The 26,491-nt window shown below is 34.2% G+C and overlaps 4 protein-coding genes across 4 annotated transcripts; all 4 read right to left on the bottom strand.

The window, feature by feature from the left end:
- Positions 1-1,090: 1,090 nt before the first annotated feature.
- Positions 1,091-5,244, bottom strand: LOC108843719 (protein MALE DISCOVERER 2). The gene is made up of 13 exons (XM_018616979.2): positions 4,889-5,244; positions 4,418-4,690; positions 4,201-4,327; positions 4,045-4,116; positions 3,817-3,960; positions 3,615-3,728; positions 3,446-3,540; positions 2,943-3,368; positions 2,667-2,857; positions 2,439-2,571; positions 2,190-2,344; positions 1,591-1,782; positions 1,091-1,522 (listed from the first exon to the last, which is right to left on the bottom strand). Exons 2-13 carry the CDS (start codon positions 4,500-4,502, stop codon positions 1,265-1,267), a joined length of 1,992 nt encoding a protein of 663 aa, XP_018472481.1. The 5' UTR covers positions 4,503-4,690; positions 4,889-5,244; the 3' UTR covers positions 1,091-1,264.
- A 695-nt stretch (positions 5,245-5,939) lies between these two features.
- LOC108843701 (uncharacterized) lies at positions 5,940-8,123 on the bottom strand. The gene is made up of 3 exons (XM_018616955.2): positions 7,851-8,123; positions 6,341-7,725; positions 5,940-6,214 (listed from the first exon to the last, which is right to left on the bottom strand). The coding sequence occupies exons 2-3, from the start codon at positions 7,718-7,720 to the stop codon at positions 6,176-6,178; spliced, it is 1,419 nt and encodes a 472-aa protein (XP_018472457.1). The 5' UTR covers positions 7,721-7,725; positions 7,851-8,123; the 3' UTR covers positions 5,940-6,175.
- A 5,267-nt stretch (positions 8,124-13,390) lies between these two features.
- LOC108839418 (abscisic acid receptor PYL13) lies at positions 13,391-14,217 on the bottom strand. The gene has a single exon (XM_018612182.2). It carries the CDS (start codon positions 14,151-14,153, stop codon positions 13,653-13,655), a length of 501 nt encoding a protein of 166 aa, XP_018467684.1. The 5' UTR covers positions 14,154-14,217; the 3' UTR covers positions 13,391-13,652.
- An 11,168-nt stretch (positions 14,218-25,385) lies between these two features.
- On the bottom strand, positions 25,386-26,245 carry LOC108828922 (protein LIGHT-DEPENDENT SHORT HYPOCOTYLS 9). The gene has a single exon (XM_018602580.2). The coding sequence runs from the start codon at positions 26,150-26,152 to the stop codon at positions 25,568-25,570; it is 585 nt and encodes a 194-aa protein (XP_018458082.1). The 5' UTR covers positions 26,153-26,245; the 3' UTR covers positions 25,386-25,567.
- Between the last annotated feature and the right edge of the window lie 246 nt (positions 26,246-26,491).

The raw sequence follows: 26,491 nt of genomic DNA, 5'->3' as shown, positions 1-26,491 counted from the left end.
AGTTCTTTTGATATTCTTTCTCTCCTCATTACACTATCTATTCGTTTACTACTAATAATGATCAGTGTAGTTATAATGAACTGTGTATGGCATGAAATATAATCTTTTTCACGAACATCAAAGACTATAAAGTAAGCGAACATATATATGAACAGTATTTTACCCCTAAAAAATTGCCATAACAACTTATTTGATGTGATTTTACTTTTTCTTCTGTCATCTGTATTTTTTCTGACTAGTTGTCGTCTGTATTATTAAGAAAAGAAAAGTCATACAAGTCATAACAACTTTGTTTGGGCTAAGAATTTTACTCAAAATAATATTTAACAGTCCAAGATAACTATTTTGAACACTTTTGAAAAAATGTTTAAGAGGGCTGCGCCATCAATCTTCGGTTTGCATATGTATTTGCATATGTACTACTGATTTATTTTATGAACAATAAAACAAGAACATTGCTAATCCGCTAAGAACTTCAAGGTCAACACATCTATCATCTTAGGACTTTGAGTGTTGCTCAAAACAATTCAATCCTCAGACCTATATGTAACAAACTAACAATGCCTAAAGTTAGCTCTAGTATCTTCTATCAATCCAGGGAGGAAACTTACTCCTTCGAAAATTTATCTACTCTAAAACTGGTAGCAGCGAATATTTGATTCCTCTGCATGTTTTGACAGCTCAACATCACTTATCCACGTCGTCTTCAGCGTCCGTGGCAGCTTTAGATTCGTGATGTATCTTCTGCCTCATCAGTTGTTCGGACCATCCACTAAGGTTCAAAATATATACTTGTATATTTTGAGAACTTGTGTAGAACCCCACAATAACGAGGAGAAAAAGTAAAACAAAAAGTCAAAAAGAAGGAAAACAGCTGTCGCACATCTGTTAATCTTGCCACCATATGTCTTCAGCTGCTGCTCTTTTTAATCGATTTGGGATGTGTTTCGGGGTTTTTCATACAAGGAAACCAAAAAAAGAACAAGAAAAACTAATAGTAACAATAAGAGAAAACTATACTCCCACATTCATCACAAATATACACGTGAATACGATATATGCCTATACTATGCCTCATCATACAAACACATATCGAAACTCGTATATATCAAATTCATCAAGAAGCAAACACTAATCAAAAACAAACTGAATGTGAAGAATCAAGAACCCAAAGCTCGTATAAGAAAACTGATACAAGAAACCAGCAGGAAAAAAGAAAAAAAATATGGCACAACGTATAAGACAAAGAGCATTTCACTGAGGGTCAAGTTGCTTCAGCGGACAGGATCTCGAGTTCTGCCCACCAAAGAGGAGATGACCTTGGAGTAGCCTTTTCAGGAGTTATGTCAATAACTTGTTTTAGTTGTTCCGCTACATCTTTCATTGAAGGTCGATGTCTCTGGTCTGGTTTCAGACATTCTCGCATCACATCACATATCACTTCAAGCTCTTCTTCTTTGAATGTCTTTAACGATGGATCTATAATCTCTCCTAAATCGTCGTTTTCCAGATATTTTGATGCCTGAAACATTGCCAAGACCGTTAATATACGCGGATCATATCCGTATAGAAAGCGATTTAGATGCGTACCCATTGTTCGATAGATCCGTATTCGTCTGAAAACGAGAGCTTTCCGGAGATGATTTCGAGCATTAAGAGTCCAAAGCTATGGACGTTAGTCTCTGGTTCTGGAGGTAGTAGCAATGATGCTTGCTCTAAGTCACCACTCACGTGTTTCTTCGGTTTAAATCTCGCCTCTAAGTTGAAAGGAATCTCCGAGACCTGCAAAGTTTGGTTAAACTAATTAAGAACATCTTCTTGAGCAACTATGTAATATAAACATTAAGTTTCAATGTTTCATAGCTTCTCGACATATACTACCTCCTTTCCACGAAAATAAATGTTTTTGGGAAATAAAAAAATTGTTGCATAAAATATAATTTTTGTGTTTTCTATAAATTTACATTATTTAATTATTGTAATTTTTAAGAAAATATATTGAATTGCTATTAATGATTTAATTTTATTGGATATTTTTAATCACAAAAAATGATGCTTTTATGATAACAAATTTAATGTATTTTATTTTTATATATGAATAAATGAAAAATATTATCTTTGTGAAACTTAAAAGAGTAAAGTTTAATAATACCACTAATTAATTTTTTTTAAGAGATGTTGGAGCAAACCTTGGCTGCGTAGTCATCGGTTAGGTATATCTCAGACGAGTTGAAGTCCGAATGTGCCATGGGAGGGTTCATCTCGTGCATATGTTGAAGACAGTAAGCAGTTCCCATTATTATTCTCATCCTTGCGCTCCAATCAAGATGCTCCATCTCCTTATCTGATAAAGGCCAAAAACGTTATATATCAACCGAGAGAGAATGTTGACTAGAGAACATTATGAAACCGAGACCAATGTTTTTTTTCCTTCTTACCATGCAAATGTTCGAAAAGGGTTCCATTAGGAGCATATTCGAAGACCATCATCCTGTTAAAAGGCTCATCTTCTTCACAGTATCCAATCAGATTCACAAAGTTCTTGTGGTTGATCCGAGAAAGTGCATCAATCTACCCAAAATAAAAGTTATATTATACACTAACTCTAGTCCAAAATGATTTTCTTTAAGTCCATTTTTTTTTTTTAAAAAAGGCGTATAACTAACCTTTCTACGGTAAGCCATTTCCATGGCTCTACTCCATTCTTTAGATTCACAAACCGCGGTTGAAGCTACAGCTATCTCCACACCACTTGACAGAGTTCCCTTATAAACAGTGTAACCATCAAACGTCTCGATGATATTGCTGAAATCCTCACATGCAGTTTCTAGCTCAGCCCTATTCAGCTTTGGTACCCCTATGAAGTTTCAGCTTCAACGTTAATGTTCCTATAAGAAACAGAGTGTTATAAAGGGAAACAGAGAGGGCTAAGACTTTTTTACCGGTGACAAAAGCTTTCTGTAGTTGTCCACTAAGACCAGTTTTCCAAGGACCTATGCTCTTTACAGCTCTTTTACGGCACAAGAATATGACAGCTACTATAATCAGCAAACCGATGAAAGAAGCAACCGCGATAACCACATAGAGCCATACATGTTTTGATCCTTTCGAGTGGTTATTATCTTGTGGCTGATTCTTGGAGGGGACGGAACTAGTGTCCTCATCAGGAGATGTTGGAGGAGGGACTAAAGGTGGTATCCTCTTCTTTGCGTTGGTTACTGCAGGGAAAGACCCGCTGCTTCGAGGAGAGGCTTCAGTTGTAGTCTCAGGAGAAGGACTAGGAGATTGAGGAGCAGGCTCAGCTGCCAAGTTACTTGTCTCCTCGAGTAACTCACGTCGTTTGAAGATATCAGTTTTGTCCAAAAAACCTGCAAGAATCAGATTGAAATGTTTTTAAGTACTGATCATTAGTTTCAACGCTATGAAGTGTTGTGTCCAAACTTACTTGGGAGTGCTTTCAAGAAACGTCTTGAAGTTGCTTTGATACGGAATACAAATGCTTCAACCTTTTTAACTCGAATAACATGGTTTCTTGAAATACTGTCAAGAGAGAATCTCCAGTTTTGAGAAGATCCTATATGGTGCTAGATGAATCAGAATATTATAGAGCTTACCAGTGTCCAAGTTTTCTATTTGCACAGCCAAGAAAAGCAAAAGGAGAGTACAGCGGGTGCAGTCTCAGGATCTTTATGCTCATATCACTCGAAAATTTGTTACCAGAAAGCAACCTGGAATAGTTCAACAAGGTCATATTCAAACTATGTTTAAGTAACTATTCTTTAATAAATTTTGCTAAGCGTTGAACCATAAACTCACAAGTGTTTTAGCGATAAGACATTGGTTAGTTCAGGAGGCATTGTTCCAGTTAAATCATTGTCTCTCAAATCCAAGACTTCAAGTTTTGTGAAACTCCCAAACTCCTTTGGAATCTCTCCAGAGAAATGGTTCTTGGAGAGTTTTCTATAAGAACAAAAACCGGTTTAGTCCATAAACCAACCCAAAAGTTGAAAACAATTGGAGTTTGACCATTAAAGATATTCTTACAGAGATCTTAGTTCAATTAGTTGGTTAAGCTCAGGAGCTAACGTTCCTCCCAAAGAACATCCGCTAAGATCCCTATTAAATGCACATAGACATTACCTTATCGGAACATTAAGAGATAGTAATGATTTTGCAGCTTTGTGGAACAGAGGAACTTACAGAATCTGCACGTTACCATCAACACAAGTTACCCCTGACCAAGAACAGAGATCACTATTAATATTCCAGTTTGCAAGAGTTCCATGAGGATCTGAGACTCTTGCTCGGAACTTCAACAATGCGTATCCTAAATTTTCACCAAAAATATTTGAATCAAAACCCTTAACAAATCTTGAAAATAATAAGAAAAATATGGGATTTACAAAAAAAAACTGACCTTGGGTATTGATAGAAAATGAGAGAGGAGTTTGAAGACTAATGATCAAGAAGAGGATGCAAGAGTAGTGGAATCCACAACCCATTATAAGGTGTTTTTTTAACAAACAACACTAAACTAATTCTTTTTCTAATTACAAATCAAAATCCAAAAAATTCTCGAATATCAGGGTCCTTGATCATTTTTCCAGGTTTTGAAAATTAATGTCACAAAACCCTTTTGATCACAGTATACATCTCTTGGATCTCTATACAGCTCGTTGTTTCTTAATACCTGACAAGACGAAAAAAAAAAGAAAAGAAAAAGTAGATGAGACATCATAATCAATAATTACGAAAGGGATACCTTCTCGAACAAGCAATGTATAGAAAGCCCTAAATATTTTTTTAATCTCTTTCCTCTTTAAATGAAGAACATTGCAAATTACGTAAAGGAATCAAGCAAATGATTGGAAGGTTAAGAAAAACTTACTGTAAAAAGGGATTGCGTATAATGCGTTTTGTTTTTGTGTTTCCCGAAAAAGAAGAAATCAAGAAGCAAGGTAGGGCAAGAAAAATGTTGGTGTGGAGGATTTAAGAAATCAAAATATTTCCAGAAAAATCGATGACAATATAACAAATCCAATCTTTTAATAAAATAAATAATTGAATTCTTGTTTTTGCAGGATGATGATGATGATCTCAGAGTATTCTCTCTTCGATCATCTTTGGTCTCTCTAGGGGCCAAAGGGTGGTGGTGTCTTCTCTCTCCTCCCTCTCCCTTTTCTTCCCCTATCTCTCTCTCTGCAGAATTTTGTATTCCTTTTAAAATATTTTGGAATAAAAATTTCCAATTTCTTCAATCCTAATTCCTTGTAATTTTGCTTTTAGTTTACAATTTACATAATTATAGATGCTTAATTCTTCTAATAAAATCATATGTGCTTAATTTGATTAAGACACGTCACATTGTTGTGTACATATTTTAAAGTAAATTAAAATAATTATGTTTTGTATTTCTTTTATTATAAAAAGAAGTGTATAGTAGGACCAATGAGACGTGCCTGCCTTATACTTTACTACTAGTAGTAGGGCCGGTAATAAAATTGTAAACATTTCTGACCGTTAGATATCTTATCATTTAATCTAACGGTACATAACGATTTTCAAGTCGTCATCTATAACTAGCACTGTCACACAAGATAAATGTTTTTTTTTTCAGTTGATGTCATGTGCACTTGTGCATGAACCATCATTATTCATCACGACATGCCTCCCATAACTTCTTATTTTCTTAATATATAATTACCGTCAATATCAAATTTCAAATGTGTTAAGACTTGAGACAAAAAAAAGTAAAACAACATAAATGTATATGAGATTATTATAACTCTTATCTTTATTTTCAGATATGGGGATTTTAATTATTCTAAAGCAATTGATATACACCCCGGTTTTATAGACTAAATATTTTCACTGTAGAGGTAAAATACTCAAATCGAAGCTGCCAAATTCTTGGATCAATGCTATGAATGCTGTGTAAATGTCATAACTGGTTATCCATATAATGCATGTTTTATCAAACATCAATAATATTTAGGTCTTCAATTACAAAACATGTGGTCGGAAAACAAATGCCACAATTATAATCCTCACAAACACACACACTCTCTCTCTCACACACGAAATTTTCAGGTAAATTTGTGTTGCCTGCAAAAAAAAGGAGAGGCAAATTCTAAAGCTGTTTATTAAATTTTATAAAAGAAGTAATTTCTGGTTTTTATGTATTTTGCTGACGAGAGGGATGAACAACCAGCTCCTGCATTAGATTTCACAAAATGAAGATATATATAAATCAGATGCTCTCACTAATACAAATTTCTTTAAATAAAAAATTGATTTTTGGTTGGAAAAATAAATGTGCAAAGAGTATTTTATTTAATACCTGAGAATAACGAACGTGATCGTTGTGAACATATGATGTTTTAACAATCGTCTCCCACTTCGTCGATTCAAGAATTTCTTGATCCAGTTTCTTAACACCAACTTGACCTAAAACGACACCGTAAAGCCTAGGCTTCGCCGGCGGGAGGAGTGTTTTTCCGAGCCAAGACCGAGACGGGGTTTCCGGTAATGGTGGAGGAGAGATCGCCGCGGTGTATTCCGGCGATGTTTTCAAAAGATTCCCTGACCTGTTGATGCTGCTGCTTTTCCTTCTATTTACTTCCTCCACAAGGAACCTCGAGTCGTGCATTGTCGTCCGTTGGATCCTGGAAGGAGTCGAGGTCGAGTTTCTAAACGTTCTGATTTCTCCAGAATGTGAGTAGTTAGGAAGAGTCTCTCTTCTTGTTCTCGGTGGATACAGTTCTTGAGACTTGCTTATTCCTCTGTTTAGCCTCTTGAAGCTCTCCGGTTTGACCGGAGCTCCGAGAAAACCGGTTTCCGAACAAGAGGTTCGGTACGGAGAGATGAAACCGGAGAGACGCCTAGTCGACCAGTTTGGTATCCCGGTTTGCTCACCCGAATGTTTCAAACTCCGGTTTAGTCCTGAATCCAGAGGAACCGGGTTTGAGAACTTGAACGAGTTCCTACTAGCACAAAGCCTTGGCAAGAATCCACAAGCTTTCTTGATAGTGACTTCTGGGAGGATCCGGTGATCATCATCGTCGTCATCACTTTCATCATCATCTTCTTCGATGTTTAGATCATCATAAAGGCTCTGAACAATAGCAAAATGTTCATGCTCAGCTGCTAACTGACGTCTTTGGCGAGTTACAAGAGCTTCTCTGTTTTGTACGGTTTGCTTCTGTTCCGAGGAGTTGTAAGAAGAATAAGAAGGAGATTGGTGTTTCTGATGTGTGAACGCCATTGCTTTAGCAGCTGGTAAGAACCTCGACATCATCAGATCGAGACTTTCTCTAGACGAAGCATCTTCAGATCTCTCGCCGTTCATCTCGATTTCGCTCACTCCACTTGTGCTGCAGTTAACAGAGAAGCTTCCGGTAGAAGAAACAGTATCTTCATCATCTTCTTCTTCGTCTTCTTCATCAGTTTCTTCTAGTAAGCCTGATTCTTGGATCAATGTGGCCATGTCATCTTTTGGTTTTCCAGGGATCTGTTCCCAGACAAAAGGAACTGAAACTGGTTCTGTGAGATGATCGAAACTCTGGTCTGGTAATACAAAAACAGACGTTTCTTGTTCTTTGCTCGGCTCTGGTCTTGTAATGGCTGTCTTGTTCTCTGGTTCACTTGAATGCTCTTTTTTACTTGAAATTCGTCTTATTGATGGTAATGGTGCATACAGATTCAGCTTCCTCCCCTCCATATATTCTTGAAAAAATAAAAAGATTAAAAAGTTATTATAGAGATAAAAGAAATATAATCTCTATGTTGTCTGAAGCAGATCAAACAATTAAAGAACTACAGTGAGAAGAACATAAAATATAGAAACTAACATGAAAATGAGAAAAAGGTTCAAGTTAGCTCAAGCAAGAATCAGAAACCACTGAAACTCTTCTTCTGTTGTGTTTGTGATTGTAGTTGTTCTTAATAATGTAGCCGATTAAAAAGAAGAAAAAAAGGAAACATAGAAATATTGTAATATCGCCGAATGTTTGGGGCCGAGATTGAAGGCTTGAGTTTAGGGAAATAGCAGATGAATTTTGATAAAAGAATTGTTGAAAAAAGAGACTTTTCTATTTTATTTTATTTTCCTTAAAATTTTAATTTCTCAATATTTGTCTAAGGGGGAAATTTAATGTAAGATCTTATGTTTTCATTGCATATAATTGAGCTCATATCAATCAATCCCATCGGCTCACCGGAATGTTTGATTGACAATTAATGATGAGATCAACAACTATTTTTGTTTTTGCTATTGGAACTTAAAGTGGTTTGCACAAAAATTAGTATATCTTTAGACATTAGAATACAAGAAGATCAGAGACAAAATTGGCATTAGTGTAAATGATTCCTCAGGCAAAACGTGAGGAGTGGTTGTGTTTCAACTATTCTTTCAAAAGCAATAAAACAAATAAAATAAAGTAAAACTGAGAAAAGACTTTTATGTGAGCCAAATAAGCAGTAAGTGAAGTGGACCATCTTCATTGGTAATGGAACACATGTTTTTCTGTCCTTTTCCGAGCCACACACAATGTTTCATCATGGTGCCTAATCTTCTTTCTTTTTCTCCGGATGCACTAATTGATATTTGCTCAAAGTTTCTTACAAAAAGTCTGTTTGGAGCTGAACATTCTTCATTCCTCAAACGTCCGATTAATTCATGGTAACGATTTTTTGGTGACTGATCACAAACAAATTAACACCAATTGGCCTAATATATTTGAAGTATGTTTTTTTGAGGTCTAACTGACTACTTTCATGAGGATGTGTCTAGCAGTGCTAAATAGATCTGGTTGTTTGCAACGTGAAGTAGAGTATTAAGAAAGATTATGAATGAATATTATCTTCGTTAATCATCATGTCAATGTACAAAGTGTATATATAGCAGAGTATAAACAAGCTAACTCTAACTAACTTATACATGTGAGTATCACGTGACTTAGTATCCTAATACGCCCCCACAAGTCTTTAATCTGGAACAGAGAGAGGAAGATAAAGACTTGAGACTGATAATCTGGAAAGAAGGAACCGGAATGGAGCTGGTTGTAAGGCCTTCGTCAAGATATCAGCGAGGTTGTTATCAGAGGTAACATGAAGCGTATCAAGCAAGCCAGTCGTCAATGGTATCATACCTTCTCGAAGGTTCTTATTGGTGATGGCTTTGAGCAGACGCATGCTGATAACACCTTATTCGTCAAGCTCGTTGGTTCTGTTTTCATTGATGTGCTCGTGTACGTAGATGATATTCTCATCACCAGCAATGATGACAATGCCGTCGATGCTTTGAAGAAGGTTCTTCACAATGCTTTCAGGATAAAAGACCTTGGTGCTCCTCGGTTCTTCCTCGGTTTGGAGATTGCACGCTCATCAAAAGGCATTTCTCTGTGTCAACGGAAATATGCTCTGTCTATTCTCGAAGACACTGGTCTGCTTGGTTGCAAACCCAGTTCAACACCGATGGATCCTGTTCACCATCTAAGCATTGATGAACCCAAATCCTTTCTTGAGGCCATGAAGTCTGGTAAGTGGACAAAAGCTATGAATGTGGAGTTGATTGCTTTTGAGGATACAGATACGTGGGATGTGGTTTCTCTACCTGAAGGGAAGCATGTTATTGGCAACAAATGGGTGTACAAGATCAAGTACAACGCCGATGGCACGATTGATCGTTTCAAGGCTCGCTTAGTAGCAAAGGGGTATACTCAACAACCTGGCTCTGATACCATATTAAGAAAGATTATGAATGAATATTATCTTCGTTAATCATCATGTCAATGTACAAAGTGTATATATAGCAGAGTATAAACAAGCTAACTCTAACTAACTTATACATGTGACACTACAAAAAAGAGTGGTTTAACATCATTTAATTTCAATTTTTGCATTACTTATAAGTGATATAAAAGAAATTTACATCGGTTAAATAAATGACTCTAAATGTGGTGATGCAAATAATATACATCATTTTTCTAATAACTGATGTAAAAATACCAAATATTTTCATCAATTATTATAAGTGATGTCAAGATATATCAGTTGTAAAAAATGATTTTAACAGTTAAATCAGTTCTTTAAACTGATGATAATATTAACATCAATTCAAATAATTGATTTAAAGGTTTATATCATTTAATGATAACTGAAGTAAATTTTTTTATTTTTAAAAGTAATTTTAATAATTATATCGTTTACAGTTATTAATTAAAATATTAATATTATTTTTTTAATTAATTTTAAATTAATATCGATCTATACATTTATGTCAATGAATAAATAAATAAAAAGATTTTTCATTATTTTTTTTTCTTTTTCTTCATTTTAAAGAAGATACAATATGGAAAAAAATATATAGCAAGCCTCCAAAAACATGAATAGGATGAATTCAGCAAAAGAAAACGATAAAAAGTTAAATTTTCCACATGAGAATTCTTCAGTCAATATTTTTCTTCTCCTTCAATGTATGTTCTTCTGTTGATGGTGTTCTTAAATTGATAACTGCTCCTGAAACAAAAACAAAAAGAGAATATCAGATGATCTGGTAAGAATCACTACTAAATAAAAAAAGATTTAAAATTGTAAATGGAAAAAGAAGAAATACATGTATTAGTACAATGGAATCGTGGGGGTAGTAGACAGTGCGGAGTCGAATGTGAGAATCACATAGTTTCAGAATTGTAAGGTGTCATCATTTGCTTTTGCATATATAGAAGACATGAGGCTGTGAAATTGAGAAAGAACTTTTTGTCTTAAGTGGTCATTTAGTTTTTGACTTATAAGAAATATAGAGATATGAAAACAAGAAGAACACTTATAAATTGTTACACTGGGAGATGAACGAGGGTTTGAAAAAGAAGAAGAAGAAAAAAAAGATTTGTTGAGATTATAAAAGAAAAAAACTTCTTTTTAGCAAAACGGTTATAAATAAGATCCACTAAGTTAAAGAAACAAAACAAAAACTAAATAAAAAAATCGTAACTTCTTTTCCTAATATTGGGTTCTTTGAAATTTCAGCTAATTTGTATTGATTTAAATTAAGTAAATATTATATAATCTTTCTACCTGATAAATTCAGATAACATAACATCACTTTTATTAAACTGATGTTAAACAAAAATATGGTTATATAATTTTTATTAGCATCAGTTTTTTATTGATGTAAATTTTGTATCATCTTCATAAGTGATGTTAACCAAAATAATAAAGGCATCAATTGCTTAACTGATATAAATTTATAGAATAAAATCATTTTTGTCTAAATGATATAAACTAATAAATATTACATCATTTTACTGAACTGATGTAAAATTAACTAATATTAACATCATTTACAAATAAGTAATTTAAAATTATATCACTTATTTTTGTGATACAATTTAACTGATGCAATTCAATTGTTTTTTTGTAGTGTGAGTATCACGTGACTTAGTATCCTAATATAGAGATTCATATTGCATGTCCACGCATGTTTTAATATCGTGGGGTTATTTCGAATCTGGATCATTTAGCTCAAGGGAATTTGCCTGCCACTAAACCATGACCATGATGTGGTTGATATTCAAAATCTTGAATGATCTAATAGGAATCTGGGAGGTGAGTTGTTTAAAACAGTTTGTTGTTAAAAATGAGAGTTTAAGTTACAAGGTTTAGAGACATAGTTTTTATGTACGGGCCTACAAGTTGAATTGTTGAAAACCTACTAGTTCTTCATGAAGAAAAGAAACGAACGAATTAATATTTGACTTTACATTGTGTACATGGAAACACAACGTAATTATAGGTAATGGAAGAAAAAAAAACATTATTTCAACAACTTCGTTTTGAGCTCTTATACATGTCAAGTGATACCAGATCTCCAAATTTATTTTTTATAGATCAATCATGACTGAAGTAGCAGTAAAATAAATGTATTAAGTTTTTTTTTGTAAAAAAAAGTTACAGTATAAGTTAAGTTTACGTATACAAAAAGAGAAAGGAGGAACCGTTTGAGAAGCAGTCGGGAACCAGAAAAATACACTAATAAAATAAACTTATCAATAACAAAGAAGCTTGTGAAATACACAAGAAACCAAGTATTTAAATTTTCTGTGTGGTCTCCTCTCCTTGTGTGTATTATTATTCTTTCTGAAAGAGAAAAGTGAAATTGTAGTTTAGTTGACCAAAAATCCCTAAATTTGCGGGAATGAAGTTTCTTTCACGTGGCAAACCACTCACAGTCACAGACACGGTGCCCCACCAACACACTCAAAGTCTAAAACTATGAAAAGGCCCAGTAGCTCATATTAGTAGGCCCAACGAGAAAACACATGCAAAAGTAACAAAACTTGTCTCTTCCTATTTGAGCTGTTAGAAAAAGGCCCAGTAGCCCATACAACTAGTAAATAAAAATATCAGAATTTTAATGTTAATTTTCACATTTTACAGAAAATAGCAAGAGAAAAGTCAAATAAACGTATTATATTGTTTATATATAAATATATAGATATAACATCCTTATTGCAAAGATTTAAATATATTCTTAATATATATTTCAAAAGAATATGAATATAATAATAACTAATAACCCAAAATATTAATATTATAATGAATATTTATTTTAAAACTTAAAAATAAATTTTAGGTACTAAGCTTGGAAAACTATTAAGTAAATATTCAGTTTTTGAAATATATTTTTGTTATATTATTAATATTTTAATTTAATACTATATACTCCATCTGTTTCCAATTGTAAGTAGTTTAAAGAAAAATAGTTTGTTTCACAATGTAAATAGTTTACATATTTCAATACAATTTTTTCATTTATTGGATATTGTGTGACCAATGAAACAATGTTAGACATTTTCTAATTGGTTGAATTAATTGATTAAATGATATTTTTAAAAAGATAACAACTTTCTAAATATTCGTGCTTTTAACCAAAACTACTTATAATTAGAAACGGAAGGAGTAATAATTATATAAATTTTTGAGATATCCAGAGCTGTTAACTTTTGCCTTCGTAAAGCTTTTCTTCAAATGTAGATAGAGGTGTAAGATTCGAATTTCAACAACTGCATAGAAAAGATTTAGCAACCGACTCTTGTTATTTACCCAAAAAGTTTATGTGCTTCTGCCTGAACTTCTTAAACTAAAAAAGAATTTCAAACGATGAGGATATTCTAAAAGATCTGTACTACTCACTAAGTAGAGTTTATAACATAATAATTCATAATACAATTAGCACAACAGAGTTAACAAACAAAAATGAGTTCAATCTTGAAATGCATGTTGTTGTTCAAACACAGGGATCAACTTTAAAATCCATTTTATTTTTCCAAATGTTAGCAAAAACAATAAACTTTAAAATCCACGTACGCTTCATACGGTTAGTAGAAAAACAATGGATTCGTGATTTTTAGCTGTCGTTCCTTTATTTCAAAGATCACTAATTGAAGTAACTCTTCAATAGCACTGCTTAATTGTATTTCTTACATAGATTTTTATATAAAAATAGCACAAGAAATATATATGACTAAACGTACGCAAGAAACCAAAGACATGCTTTATTTTTAACACGAGGCTATACTAAACCAACGATTTATATAACTTTATAACTGTGTAATTTAACTATAAAACCAAAGATAACTATTATTAACTAATTAAAGAGAAGTAGATGGTCCCATCTTCTTCTTGGTAAGCTTAGCAAGTGATACGAGATTATACCTAATAATGGTATCAACAAACATTATAGTATCTTCTTCGCTGTTTCCTTCCGGCACATCCACTATGTAACTCTCAACCACCACTGTCTTGTCCGCCTCATCATCCGGCGACGCAACCACCATTGTCTTCGATGTGAAATTTGCAAGCCTATGGTTACCACCAATGATACTAACTACCATTACGTGAGACTCGTCGTCTAGCTCGTCCAGTCTCTCCGTGCTGAAATCCCCCGGAACGCCGGAGACTAACGTCACGTCCCGAATGGAGCCTTCTCCTCCGTCACCGTCGCCTTCGAAGCGAACGTTGCAACTCTTCACGAAACGTTTATAAGCTTGGGGTTTGTTGAAACGACGTAATATCGACCACACTTTTGGTAGTGGCGCATCGATAGTTTCGACTACGGTGGAACGGCATCGTTTTCGCTCGGAACTTTCCATTTTCGGTTTCTTTTGAATGGGGTTTTGTGACTTTTGTCTTTTATATATTTTGTGTCTAGCTTTAGAATTTTCTCATGATTTGTCAATTTCTACTAAAGTTTATCGAACGAAACTACATATATATGTTATGTAAAACACCGACTAAAATAGATCTTTTTACGTTTCGTCATGTTATGTGAAACTTTCGAGTTCCATTTGGATTCCTCTTACTATATACTAACAAAAGAAATAACGTAGCACGACTCACGACTGTATAACAAGACATGATGATGATAAATAGATCGTTAACATTGTAATTTAAGCTGTTCAAAAAAACAAAAACATTGTAATTTAATAGTTTAACTAGGATAAGATCCGCGCCTTCCGCGGAATGAAGTTAGTATTTTATTATATTTTGAAAAATGAAACAATATTTTTACAAAAAAAAAAATGAAACAATAGTTCGGTTTAATTTGGATTAGGAGTATTCAATCCGGATATCGGGTTTCGGTTCGGTTCGATTTTGTCGGTATTTCGGTTATTAAAATATAACTACTATTCTAAGTCCATATTTACTTTGGTTCGGTTTGGTTTATATACCGTCGGTTTTCAGTTTATTCAGTTTTATAAAAAACATAATTATTTAGTTTGAAATCATATTATATATTATACAAATTTTAGAGTCATGTTGTCAAAAAGTCATTTATTATAAAATATTATATATTTAAATAAAAGAATAAAAAAAACAAAAAAACTTCTATCATCTAATAAAATAATCAAATCTAGAATTAATATCAAAGCTCTAAATTTTGAAAAAAACAAAACAGAAGCATGAAAGAAAAGTTTTTATATTCTTCCATATTTGGTGTTCATCAAATTAATATGTCTTCTATTGAACACAACTCTGTTTGTTTAAAGATAAAAAAAGTTGTTGAGAATTTTAACTAATTGTTGTCCATCAAATTTATAATCTTAACTTCAATTTAGTTACTGTTAAAATAAGCAAAAATATCAAAAAAACTAAGAAAATAAGAAATCTTATTTGCAGTAAATTGTTACTTAATTATAGTTCAAGTGATTCAAGTGATTTACAAATTATAATTATAGTTCAACTCATGTAACAAATAGGAATTTCATGTGTCGTTATAAATATACATATATTTATATGTTTCAGTTTAATCGGTTATAAATCAAACCATATCCAAATCCTACGGTTTTTATAAAATCACATACATTCGGTTTGTATGGTATATACCAAATTAAAACCATATTATCGATTGTTTAATATCTTTTAATAATATAAAATTCTTTTTAAAAAAGAACTAAGATACAAAAATTGTTATCAAATATTTATTATTCATAATAATTAATTTTCATATATACGTTAATTATATTAGGTAATTTCGTAGTTTTTATTTAAGGAAAGTGCGAGATTATTTTTTGTACATTATTTATCAATTTGATAGTTAGTTTAATAAAAAAATGTAATATAAGTTAAGATGGACCAACCTATTTTTCTAAGAATAGTATATTTTATAAATAGTATATTTCATATGGTTATTTATTAAATGAGATTTCATAATCATACAGTTCTATGATCATTCATATCGTTTTGTAACAAATTATTTAAATCATTGATAACAAAATTTTCAATGTAAAAAATTTAATAAGTTTATAATTTATAAATGTTCTTGAAATTTCATTAAATTTGTTGAAATTAAAATATTTATGTAATCTTATATGGTAAATAGTTTAATCTATATATATTTTTGTTTTATTATTAAATGATACTTTTTACTCATCTGGTTTTAAAATAATGTGTATCTTTTTATAATAAAAATGTTAAACCATTGATCATTAATTTTTAACAAAATAATTTTAACCGTTTTAGTAATTTATTGTCGTTTTTAAAATTCAAAATATAACATATATGAAAAATATAAATTTTAGTTTTATAGTTAATTTTATTGTTTAATTTATTTTAATAATATAAAATTAAACAAAAAATTATGGAGGAGATTTAGATTGTTACCAAATCTTTATTATTAGAATCATTAATTGACATATATATATATTAGTCATATTTGGAAATTCCGTAACTTTTATTTAAGGAAAGAAAATAAAATATTAATTGTACATTTTAATTAATTTTATAATTAGTTTAATGAAAACTATAATATATAAGAGATATCATATAGTTGTATTAAATTTTTCTAGTGAGATATAAAAATTGAATTGGACCAACATGCTTTTCAATTTCATTATAAAGCTGACACGTTGGACTATTTAACTATCTAATTGATTGCCACGTAGGAATGAGTTATTTTGAATTAATACATGTTACAAAATAACTATTTAAGTTTGTCGGATTACCAGGACAAACTTACAATATCACGTTTTGCGAATATATAGTAGTATATAATCCAAGTCCATAATTTCATTCGGTGAATCCAGTTAACTGCTTGGAACAAAACAATATCTGAGTCAAATTTCGACGTAAGTTTTTTTTTCTTATTAACTCCTTACAAAATTGGTGGTCTGAAAAACTTATATAGCAAAAAAGGTCTAAAAACTTCTATAATAATTTGGGCATGCCGACATAGTGCCAATTGATAGAAATATAACAGATATTTTTTGCTGCAATACATGACATGATTTTATCAATTTGTTGATGTTAATCAAACCTGCATGACATAATGAAATTGTTTTATTGTATGCAATATTTACATCCTGATTCGTGGAATTGATAATTGGATTAAGATATTATGAACTATATTCCTTAACAGATCAGATGCCAATTATCATCATGACACTTACAAATAAGTTATTTGAAATATAACACTTTTTTTTAAATATAACACTTTTCGCAAAGGCCATGCGCACCCGCACGGGTTTTATTTTTAAAATGTATTCTATATTGTTTAGTTTTATGTAGTATCGAGTTTGTATAATTCAATTTTGTGTTTAAAGAACAATATCAAATCTGTCTTTATGTAAAAATAACACTTTGCAAGCGCGAGTTGTGTCTTTCTATTGTAACACAAAATTTTATATAAAACTTATGTTTTTTGTACATTACGAAATTTAATTTTTTAAAATAACTATTACATAATTTCAAAGTGAATTTTATCTCTGAGGTCTAATATATTTTGTGTGTAATGGTTCAAAGCATTTTCGATATATATTATATTTCAGTTTGGTTTGTTTTTAGTATTATTGTATAAGTATAATACTATACAACATTACTATATTCTATACAATATATAAAGCTATGTGTTATTTGTTTTAGAAAGTAGATTAGGCCCAACGTAGTTAAAGAATAGTCATATCTTTATGTATGTGTCTGTGACTTATCTACTTAATGTTATTCATACTAATAAAATCAATTGTTAAGTAAATAATATATATACAAAGGACCTCTATGTAATTAGTTAAGAATACAGTAGCCCTACTTGTATACTTGTATAAATACCTTTCTTACGTTTAATAAACGAATTGAGCCTCCAACTCTATATGGTATCAGAGCCACCTCTGACCTAATCATCTTCTTCAAAATTTCTCATTCTTTCCGCGGTTTCTCATCATGTCGTCGAACTCCAGCGAAACCGTCTTGCTCACCAACACCAACAACGCCATTCTTAACATCAACATGGCGAACGTAACAAAGCTTACAGCTTCAAACTTCTTGATGTGGAGCCGTCAGATCCAAGCACTCCTAGATGGCTATGATCTTGCCGGTCATCTCGATGGCTCTCTTGCTGTCCCACCTGCGACAATCACCACAGACAATGCGGTGACCACAAATCCTGCGCACACTGCTTGGAAGCGCCAGGATAGGTTGATTTACAGTTCACTGCTCGGATCTATTACGGTTACCATCCAACCCATCCTCTCCACCACCACCACTGCGGCTGAGATATGGAGTACGCTCAATGCTACCTACGCCAAGCCGAGTCGCGGACACTTCAAACAACTCAAACAGCAACTCAAAACCACCACGAAGGGAACCAAGTCCATCAATGAATATGTTCAAGGACTAACGGCTATTTTTGATCAGCTTGCTCTGCTTGGCAAACCGGAAGATCCCGAAGATCAAATTGATTTCATACTCGAGGGACTTCCAGAGGACTACAAAACCTTGATTGATCAAGTTGAGGGCCGAGACACTACTCCCTCCATCACCGAGCTTCATGAAAAGCTGATCAATCATGAAGCAAAACTCCAGTCGAAGCAATCCACTCCGACCTCTGTTCCGGTCACTGCTAACTTCACCAACTACAAAGGAAGCAATCGTGGTGGCTATCAAGGCAACAAGCGCGGTGGTTATCAAGGAAACAACCGTGGGAATCAGACATGGCAGCAGCAGCAGCAGTTTCATGCGCCTCCGGCTAACTCTGCTCCGCGAGGCTATCAAGGGAAGTGCCAACTATGTGGAGTCTTTGGCCACAGTGCTAGGCGCTGCAATCAACTTCCGAGTGCAGGTCCGATGTCAGCTGCTACAAATCCAACGCCTTGGCCACCAAGAGCGAACCTAGCTGCCTCGTATCCATACAACTCGGCGCCATGGCTCCTGGACAGTGGTGCCACGCACCATCTGACTTCTGACTTGAACAACCTTGCACTGCATCAACCATATCAGGGAGGTGATGAGGTTGCCATCGCTGATGGATCAGGCTTGCAAATCACGCATATCGGTTCCTCCTCTCTCCCTACTCGGCTCAAATCTTTACATCTTAAGGATATACTTTGTGTTCCTAATGTTCATAAGAACTTGATTTCTGTTTATCGACTCTGCAATGCTAATCAAGTATCTGTTGAATTCTTTCCTGCTTCGTTTCAGGTGAAGGATCTCAGCACGGGGGTCAAACTGCTTCAAGGCAAAACGAAGGGTGAACTGTATGAGTGGCCTATGTCTGCATCAACCTCTCCTGCTTCCTATGCTGCGTACCCAGACACAAAGGCCACCTTAGATCAATGGCATCATCGCCTAGGACACCCTTCCCCTGCTACCCTTAAAACCATTGTTTCTCAGTTTGCTTTACCATGTTTTTCAAACTCTATTTCTATTCCTTGCAATGATTGTCTTCTCAATAAAATTCATAAACTTCCCTTTCAAACAAGTTCAATCATCTCCACAAAACCTCTCCAATATATTTTCTCTGATGTTTGGCAATCACCAATCCTCTCACCCCAAAACTTCAAATACTATGTCCTATTTGTTGATCACTATACAAGATATACGTGGTTATACCCGCTTACAGCCAAATCTCAAGTCAAGGATATATTTCTTCTTTTCAAACCTCTAGTCGAAAACCGCTTTGACACAAAGATCAAACATCTTTACTCCGACAATGGCGGAGAATACCTAGCCCTACGCCCTTACCTTGCCACACACGGCATTACCCATCTCACAAGCCCTCCTCATACCCCTGAACACAATGGTATATCTGAAAGGAAGCATCGGCACATTGTCGAAACAGGTTTATCCCTTCTCTCTACAGCCAATATGCCATTAACCCTTTGGCCTCTAGCCTTTGCAGTCGCGGTATTTCTTATTAACCGCTTACCCACCCCGAACCTCTCTAACCAATCCCCTTTTCAGAAGCTCTTCCATCAAAACCCAAACTACTCAAAACTTAGAACCTTCGGGTGCCTTGCTTACCCATGGTTACGACCTTATGCTCCCAACAAACTTGAAACCAGGTCCTTACCTTGTGTTTTCATTGGCTATTCCCCAACCCAGAGTGCCTATCAATGCCTTGACCCAACTACAGGCCGTGTTTACACTACTCGGCATGTGAGATTCAATGAGAAACAATTTCCTTACACCTCTCTCATCAATCGCAAAACCAAAACCCCACCTGAACCAAACCAAGAACCATCTTCAGCTCCACCTTTCACTAATGTTCCTGCAACATTGCCACTCATACAGTCTACTCCGTTGGCCACGAACACGCAACCCCCGGGCTCAGATACTCCACCAGATTCGTCGTCACCAAGTGATTCATCAGCCTCCTCGTCACCGGCTCAGAGTTCCTCTGCTCCTGCTCCTGCACCTGCAGTATCGGAACAACCCTCCAGCACTGATACTGTGACGACACCAGAAGGATCACAACAAGAACAGGCTCCGCAACAGTCATCTGTCTCTCCTGCACCATCACCACAGCCCTCGCCTCCTGTGGAACAACCTGCACCTCCTCCACTTGCTCCAATAGCTCCGCGACATCCTATGCAAACGAGGTCTAGGAACAATATCACTAAGCCGGCAACGAAGTACAACCTAGCTGCGACTGTGGAATGTGATCCTCATTGGATCCCATCCACATGGCAACAAGCGATGAAACATGCTCACTGGCGTAAGGCAATGAGTGCAGAGTTCACATCTACGACTGATCACTACACTTGGGATTTGGTTGAGGTAACACAGAGGATGAACGTCGTTGGATGTCGATGGATTTTCACGATCAAGTACAATCCAGATGGCACCATCAACAAATACAAAGCAAGAATCGTAGCGAAAGGCTACCATCAGCAGCAAGGCATAGACTACAAGGACACATTTAGCCCGGTGATTAAAGCTACAACAATTCGAATCATACTTGGATTGGCTGTTAGCTGCGACTGGCCAGTTCGTCAAATTGACGTCAACACTGCATTTCTGCAAGGTCATTTAAAAGAGGAAGTGTTCATGTCTCAGCCTCCAGGGTTTCACGATCCGAGTAAACCTACACATGTGTGTCGGCTCAGAAAAGCGATCTACGGTCTCAAACAAGCTCCACGAGCTTGGTACTCCGAACTCAAAACATATCTTCTCTCGATCGGCTTCAGGAACTCTTTATCTGATACCTCGTTGTTCATCTTGAAACTCAATGGCACTTATATTTATCTTCTGGTTTATGTCGATGATATCCTTGTAACAGGAAGTTCTCCAGTGCTAGTTCAACGTATCATCGACACTATAGCCAAGAAATTCTCTATTAAAGATATGGGAACACTTGGTTACTTCCTTGGCATCGAAGCTATACGGACGCCACAAGGTCTACACTTGATGCAGAGAAAATACATCACGGATCTTCTCACCAAGGTTAATATGCTTCACGCCAAGCCAGTTGCTACTCCTTTGCCTTCCTCGCCAAAGTTAACTCAACACTCCGGCTCGCCTATATCTGATCCTCATGAGTACCGTCAGATTGTTGGTAGTCTTCAGTATCTTGCACTCACGCGACCGGACATTTCTTATGCAGTGAACAAGCTCTCACAATATATGCATTGTCCCACAACTGATCACTGGCAAGCTGCTAAACGAGTTCTACGCTACCTCTCTGGTACTCTCACACATGGAATCTTCCTTCCTAAACAGAAGCAACCAGCATTACATGCATTCTCTGATGCCGACTGGGCAGGTGACTCCGACGACTTTGTCTCTACAAACGCTTATGTCATCTACATGGGTCGTCAACCCATCTCTTGGACGTCCAAGAAGCAACGAGGAGTAGCTCGTTCTTCTACAGAAGCGGAGTATCGCTCAGTTGCCAACACTGCAGCAGAGGTTCGCTGGGTTTGCTCGCTTTTACATGAACTTGGCGTCCCGATAACGACAACTCCAACCATCTACTGCGACAACATAGGAGCCACCTATCTATGTGCTAATCCAGTGTTTCATTCCCGAATGAAGCATATTGCTCTTGACTACCACTTTGTTCGAGGTCAGATTCAGAATGGTAGACTTCGTGTATCTCATGTCTCCACACATGATCAGCTGGCGGATGGGCTCACGAAACCACTATCCCGAGCACGGTTTCAAGACTTGAGAAGCAAGATTGGTGTGCGTCAACTCCCACCATCTTGAGGGAGCGTGTTAAGTAAATAATATATATACAAAGGACCTCTATGTAATTAGTTAAGAATACAGTAGCCCTACTTGTATACTTGTATAAATACCTTTCTTACGTTTAATAAACGAATTGAGCCTCCAACTCTATATCAATATGATCAATGAAAGTATACTGATCAATTTAAAATGAATTGTATAAGGTAATTCTAAAACGATTAATATTTTTAGTATTTTTAGTATCTATCTTATTTAAATCGACATGTAATAAATGTGAAAATCATATATGGAATATGGACAAAAAGAAGAATTGTATTTAAGGAAATGCATCAATGCAAAGTTAGACTATAGTACGTATTATATATAAAGAATGAGACATTTAATTTAAATATATGAGGTCCACCTTTAAAATCTACCTATAAGAAGTTGTAATGTTTCTGATTTAATAAGATAGATGGTTAAAGGTTCAGAACTTTTCTCAAAAAAAAGGGTTTACAACTTGCACACGTGTTAGTAATTTTTTCTATATGTTAATTATCTATAAACAATAGAACACTGCGATATTTTTTTTTTGCCATCTGGGAATATTATTTATGGGTCAAGGTCCAACTGAACCAAGCCCGAAAACTAAAGATTACAATCCAAAGATTGCAAGTGTATGAAAACCGTGGGCTGTGTTTAGGATACCAGAATCCTGTGGGTTGGTCTGATACGGAAGTTAGTGAAATTTTGACGTTTTCCTTCTCCTTTTTTACTATTAATGGTTAAAGGTTCAGAACTTGCACACATATATATGGGGAAAATTGCCTATTCCAACCCGAACAATTTGGATCGTGCCAAATACAACATGAACTAATGGTTAGTGCCAAATACGACCTGAACTCAATTAAAACTTTAAAAACTTACCCGAACTTTTTAAAACGTGTATAAATCTACATTGAAATATTATTAAAAAGTTGAAATTACATAAACTACTATTTTTCATCGTATTAAATTTTAAAACTTTGGTGATAATTTTTTCTGATTTATATAAATACATAACATGTTTTTACTTATTATATCTTCAATAAACTTATATCTTACTAAAATATAAATAATAAAATATTTATAATTACATGATCTTAAATATACTTAAAATTTTGAAGTTATTTATAAAAATTTCTTGTATAGATTATTTTTATTTTTAAAACTTAAGTGATTTTTTTCAAAAGTTATTATTATATATTTTAATATTTTGTTCAATTTTGCAAGGTAAAAGGTTCAAAATATAAATAACTTCAAAAATTTTGAACAAAATATCAAAATATATAATAATAAATTTGAAAAAAAATCACTTAAGTTTTAAAAATAAAAATAATCTATACATTTTTTATTTATAAATAACTTTAAAATTTTAAGTATATCTAAGATAATTTAATAATAAATATTTTATTATTTATATTTTAGTAATATATAAGTTTATTGAAGATATAATAAGTAAAAACATGTTATGTATTTATATAAATCAGAAAAATTATCACCAAAGTTTTAAAATTTAATACGATGAAAAAATAGTAGTTTATGTAATTTCAACTTTTTAATAATATTTCAATGTAGATTTATGCACGTTTTAAAAAGTTCGGATAGGTTTTTAAAGTTTTAATTGAGTTCAGATCGTATTTGGCACTAACCATTAGTTCGGATTGTATTTGGCACGATCCAAATTGTTCGGGTTAGAATAGGCACTTTTCTCCGTATATATGTTCTCTATCTATAAACAATAGAACACTGCGATATATTATACACTCATGAATCATGTCGGTAAATCTAAACAGATATAACTTTATTATATTTCCTTCTTCGTTTTTGTTAAATGGGGTTAACAGAAACTGCAAAAAAAATCTTACCAAACTACAAAACAAATTAGCAGAATTCCATGTATCACTCAAATATTTCATATTGACATAGGGAGCCAAATAATGATCACATGCAGTGCCGTCGCATAGGTTGAATTGGCTGAAAGCACAAATATGTGACCTTTCATATAGATACTAACGAAAAATAGTAACACAAATATTACAAAGGGTGCTTGAAATCATCGAGTATGGCTGAATCTGTCATACAAATGTGACCTTAAAATTTGATATATATCTTGCGGCTTGAAGCATATGAGTTACTGCCTTGTATATTCACACGCTATATTGCTATATATGTTTAGGAAATGTATCAATCATGAGAATTTAGTCGGTCTATTTTGGAAGTTTGCTGCAGGGAGAGCTAAATATGGTGTCATTTACACCGAAAAGCATACAATTGTAATTTAGCGAAACATTTCATATCGTAGTTACTGACAACTTTACTTTCTATCACAAGAATCGGAAAGGTTTGCCGACGAGAGCGAAAACAAAGACGAGAATTAGTTTTTATTCTGCAAAAAGAAAGAGAACTAGACCAACTAAAAAGAAGGCCCAGTGAGCTCCATCTAAGCCCACATTTTACCATAGTATTTTACATTATATACTTGCCCAGCCCACAAGCCACGAGATCACCATAGCTTCGCTTCACATGCAATATGCATATGTTTTCTTCTTTTTTTTTTTTGAATAAAGGCTTTACAATATGCTTATGTTTTAGTAAAAAGTATCCTTTATATTATTTTTGTAACCTACTCATGAACAACCAATTGTAAATTATTCGAATTGTAAATGATTCGACTCATTACGCTTACAGTTATCACAAACTTATTTTCGTTTGAAGTATATATATCACGATTGCATGACAATACTTATTTCTAAAACATCAGTTATAAAATAAAAAATAAAACATCAGTTATAATTTATAGTCACTCTTTTGACTCAATGCTTATGCTCATTTGAGTCAACAAGTGAACCTAGAATCAACCATCTAATGGGCGCGCAAGTAAAGCGAAGTTGATAGCAATTATGTATGATAGATATTAGAACTTCCGGTAACAAATTCTTTATTTGGAACTCATGATAAAATGGCAAGAAGCAGGGCAACTCGAATTATATAAAAATAAGCTTGTCCTAATAATCATCCTACCTAGTGTTCAGACTCCAAGCCAAGATTATTATATAATATGGTCGATAGCCAATCCATAGCTACATACATACACATGCCTTAATTTATACAGGTATATATAACTTGCCTTTGACAACAAATATATATGTACATGTACGAAAAACCATTTACCTGCAGACCTACATATGTACCAGACTACCAGTGTATGAGAGATCCATCATGCATGCAACGTATACAAAAATGTTTATGTCCTTAAAATACATCTACTAAAGGACACAGTCTAATAGCTAATGACAAACCAAGTCGTAGTTTGAGTTAACGACACTAGATAATCAGGTTTATGTAAATGGGCTAATCCAAGAACTCAAGCTACATAAGGTTAACGACACTAGATAATCAGATCAGGAAAAATTGATGGAATCCATCACAATTATTAAACCGATACATTTTGAGTTTTGTGGTCTAATTATTCAGAGGGAATAATTCCAACTCAAATAGCCTATGAAATTTTAAATTAAATAAGAAAGAGAATTTATATATTGATTACCTATATATAGTGGAAATATTTAAATATGATAAAGTATCAAGTGGACGACTGATTATGAGTCGATGAAGAGTTTGCAACATCTTTCTTGACCACTACGGCGTCGTTTATGGTCTTCCTCCTCTTCTTCTTTCTGTAAGGAATCCCACGAGCCTTGGCTTGAGATTCTCTCACTTCCCTCAAGTGAACCCGGATTGACCCGTTTGCAAAGGGGTTTGTATCAGGTGACCCACCACCGTGTTCCTCATAAGCAGCTCTCAACCGTCCGATCAAAGCGTCTAAGCTTCCCCAAGCTTGTTTGAGAGGACACGTGCACGGTCCTGGTGGATCGGGTTGTCCGAAGAAGACACAAGCTTGGTGATGTACTTTGGTTTTACCGAACTGATCTAAGTACCTTAGGAAACTTAGCACGTGCGTGTAATCAAACTGAGACATCATCAACGGTGGATTCTGCGATTTAAGGTATTGGATGAACGTGTTCCAATCGCGGCGTTTTTGCGACTCGTAGCGGCTGAGCGGTTGCGGTTGAGAAGGAAGTGGTTGCTTGTGATGGTTGGAGGAAGAAGATGGATGATCCGGTGGATCTTTTGTTGGTGTGTGAGTGTGATGCTCCGGAGACATCATTAGGTATATGTTTTTGGTCTATGAGCAAATCGCAGGTTTAAAAGCGGCAATAAAGTAATGGAAAGAGAGAGATACGTAGTACTGAGAAATAATGGAACGAGGAGATAGAACAAAACTTAGGTTCACCCCCTAAGGTGAACTTCTATATTCACCCACCAATAGGAATTAGTTGATTGAGATTTGATATCTTTTAAAAAATGAAACCAAGTAATAAGAATTTAATGAAATAAAATTATGTTTTTAGATAAATAAAAAATAGTATCAATCAAAAAAAAATATTTTTTTAATATTGATAAATCCGTCAGAAAATACTAAACCCTAAACCCTAAATTCTAAACC

Source organism: Raphanus sativus, chromosome 2, assembly GCF_000801105.2.
Source record: "Raphanus sativus cultivar WK10039 chromosome 2, ASM80110v3, whole genome shotgun sequence".
NCBI lineage: Eukaryota > Viridiplantae > Streptophyta > Magnoliopsida > Brassicales > Brassicaceae > Raphanus > Raphanus sativus.
The sequence above is the reverse complement of the archived record's forward strand: the minus strand, read 5'-3'. Positions and strand labels throughout refer to the sequence as shown.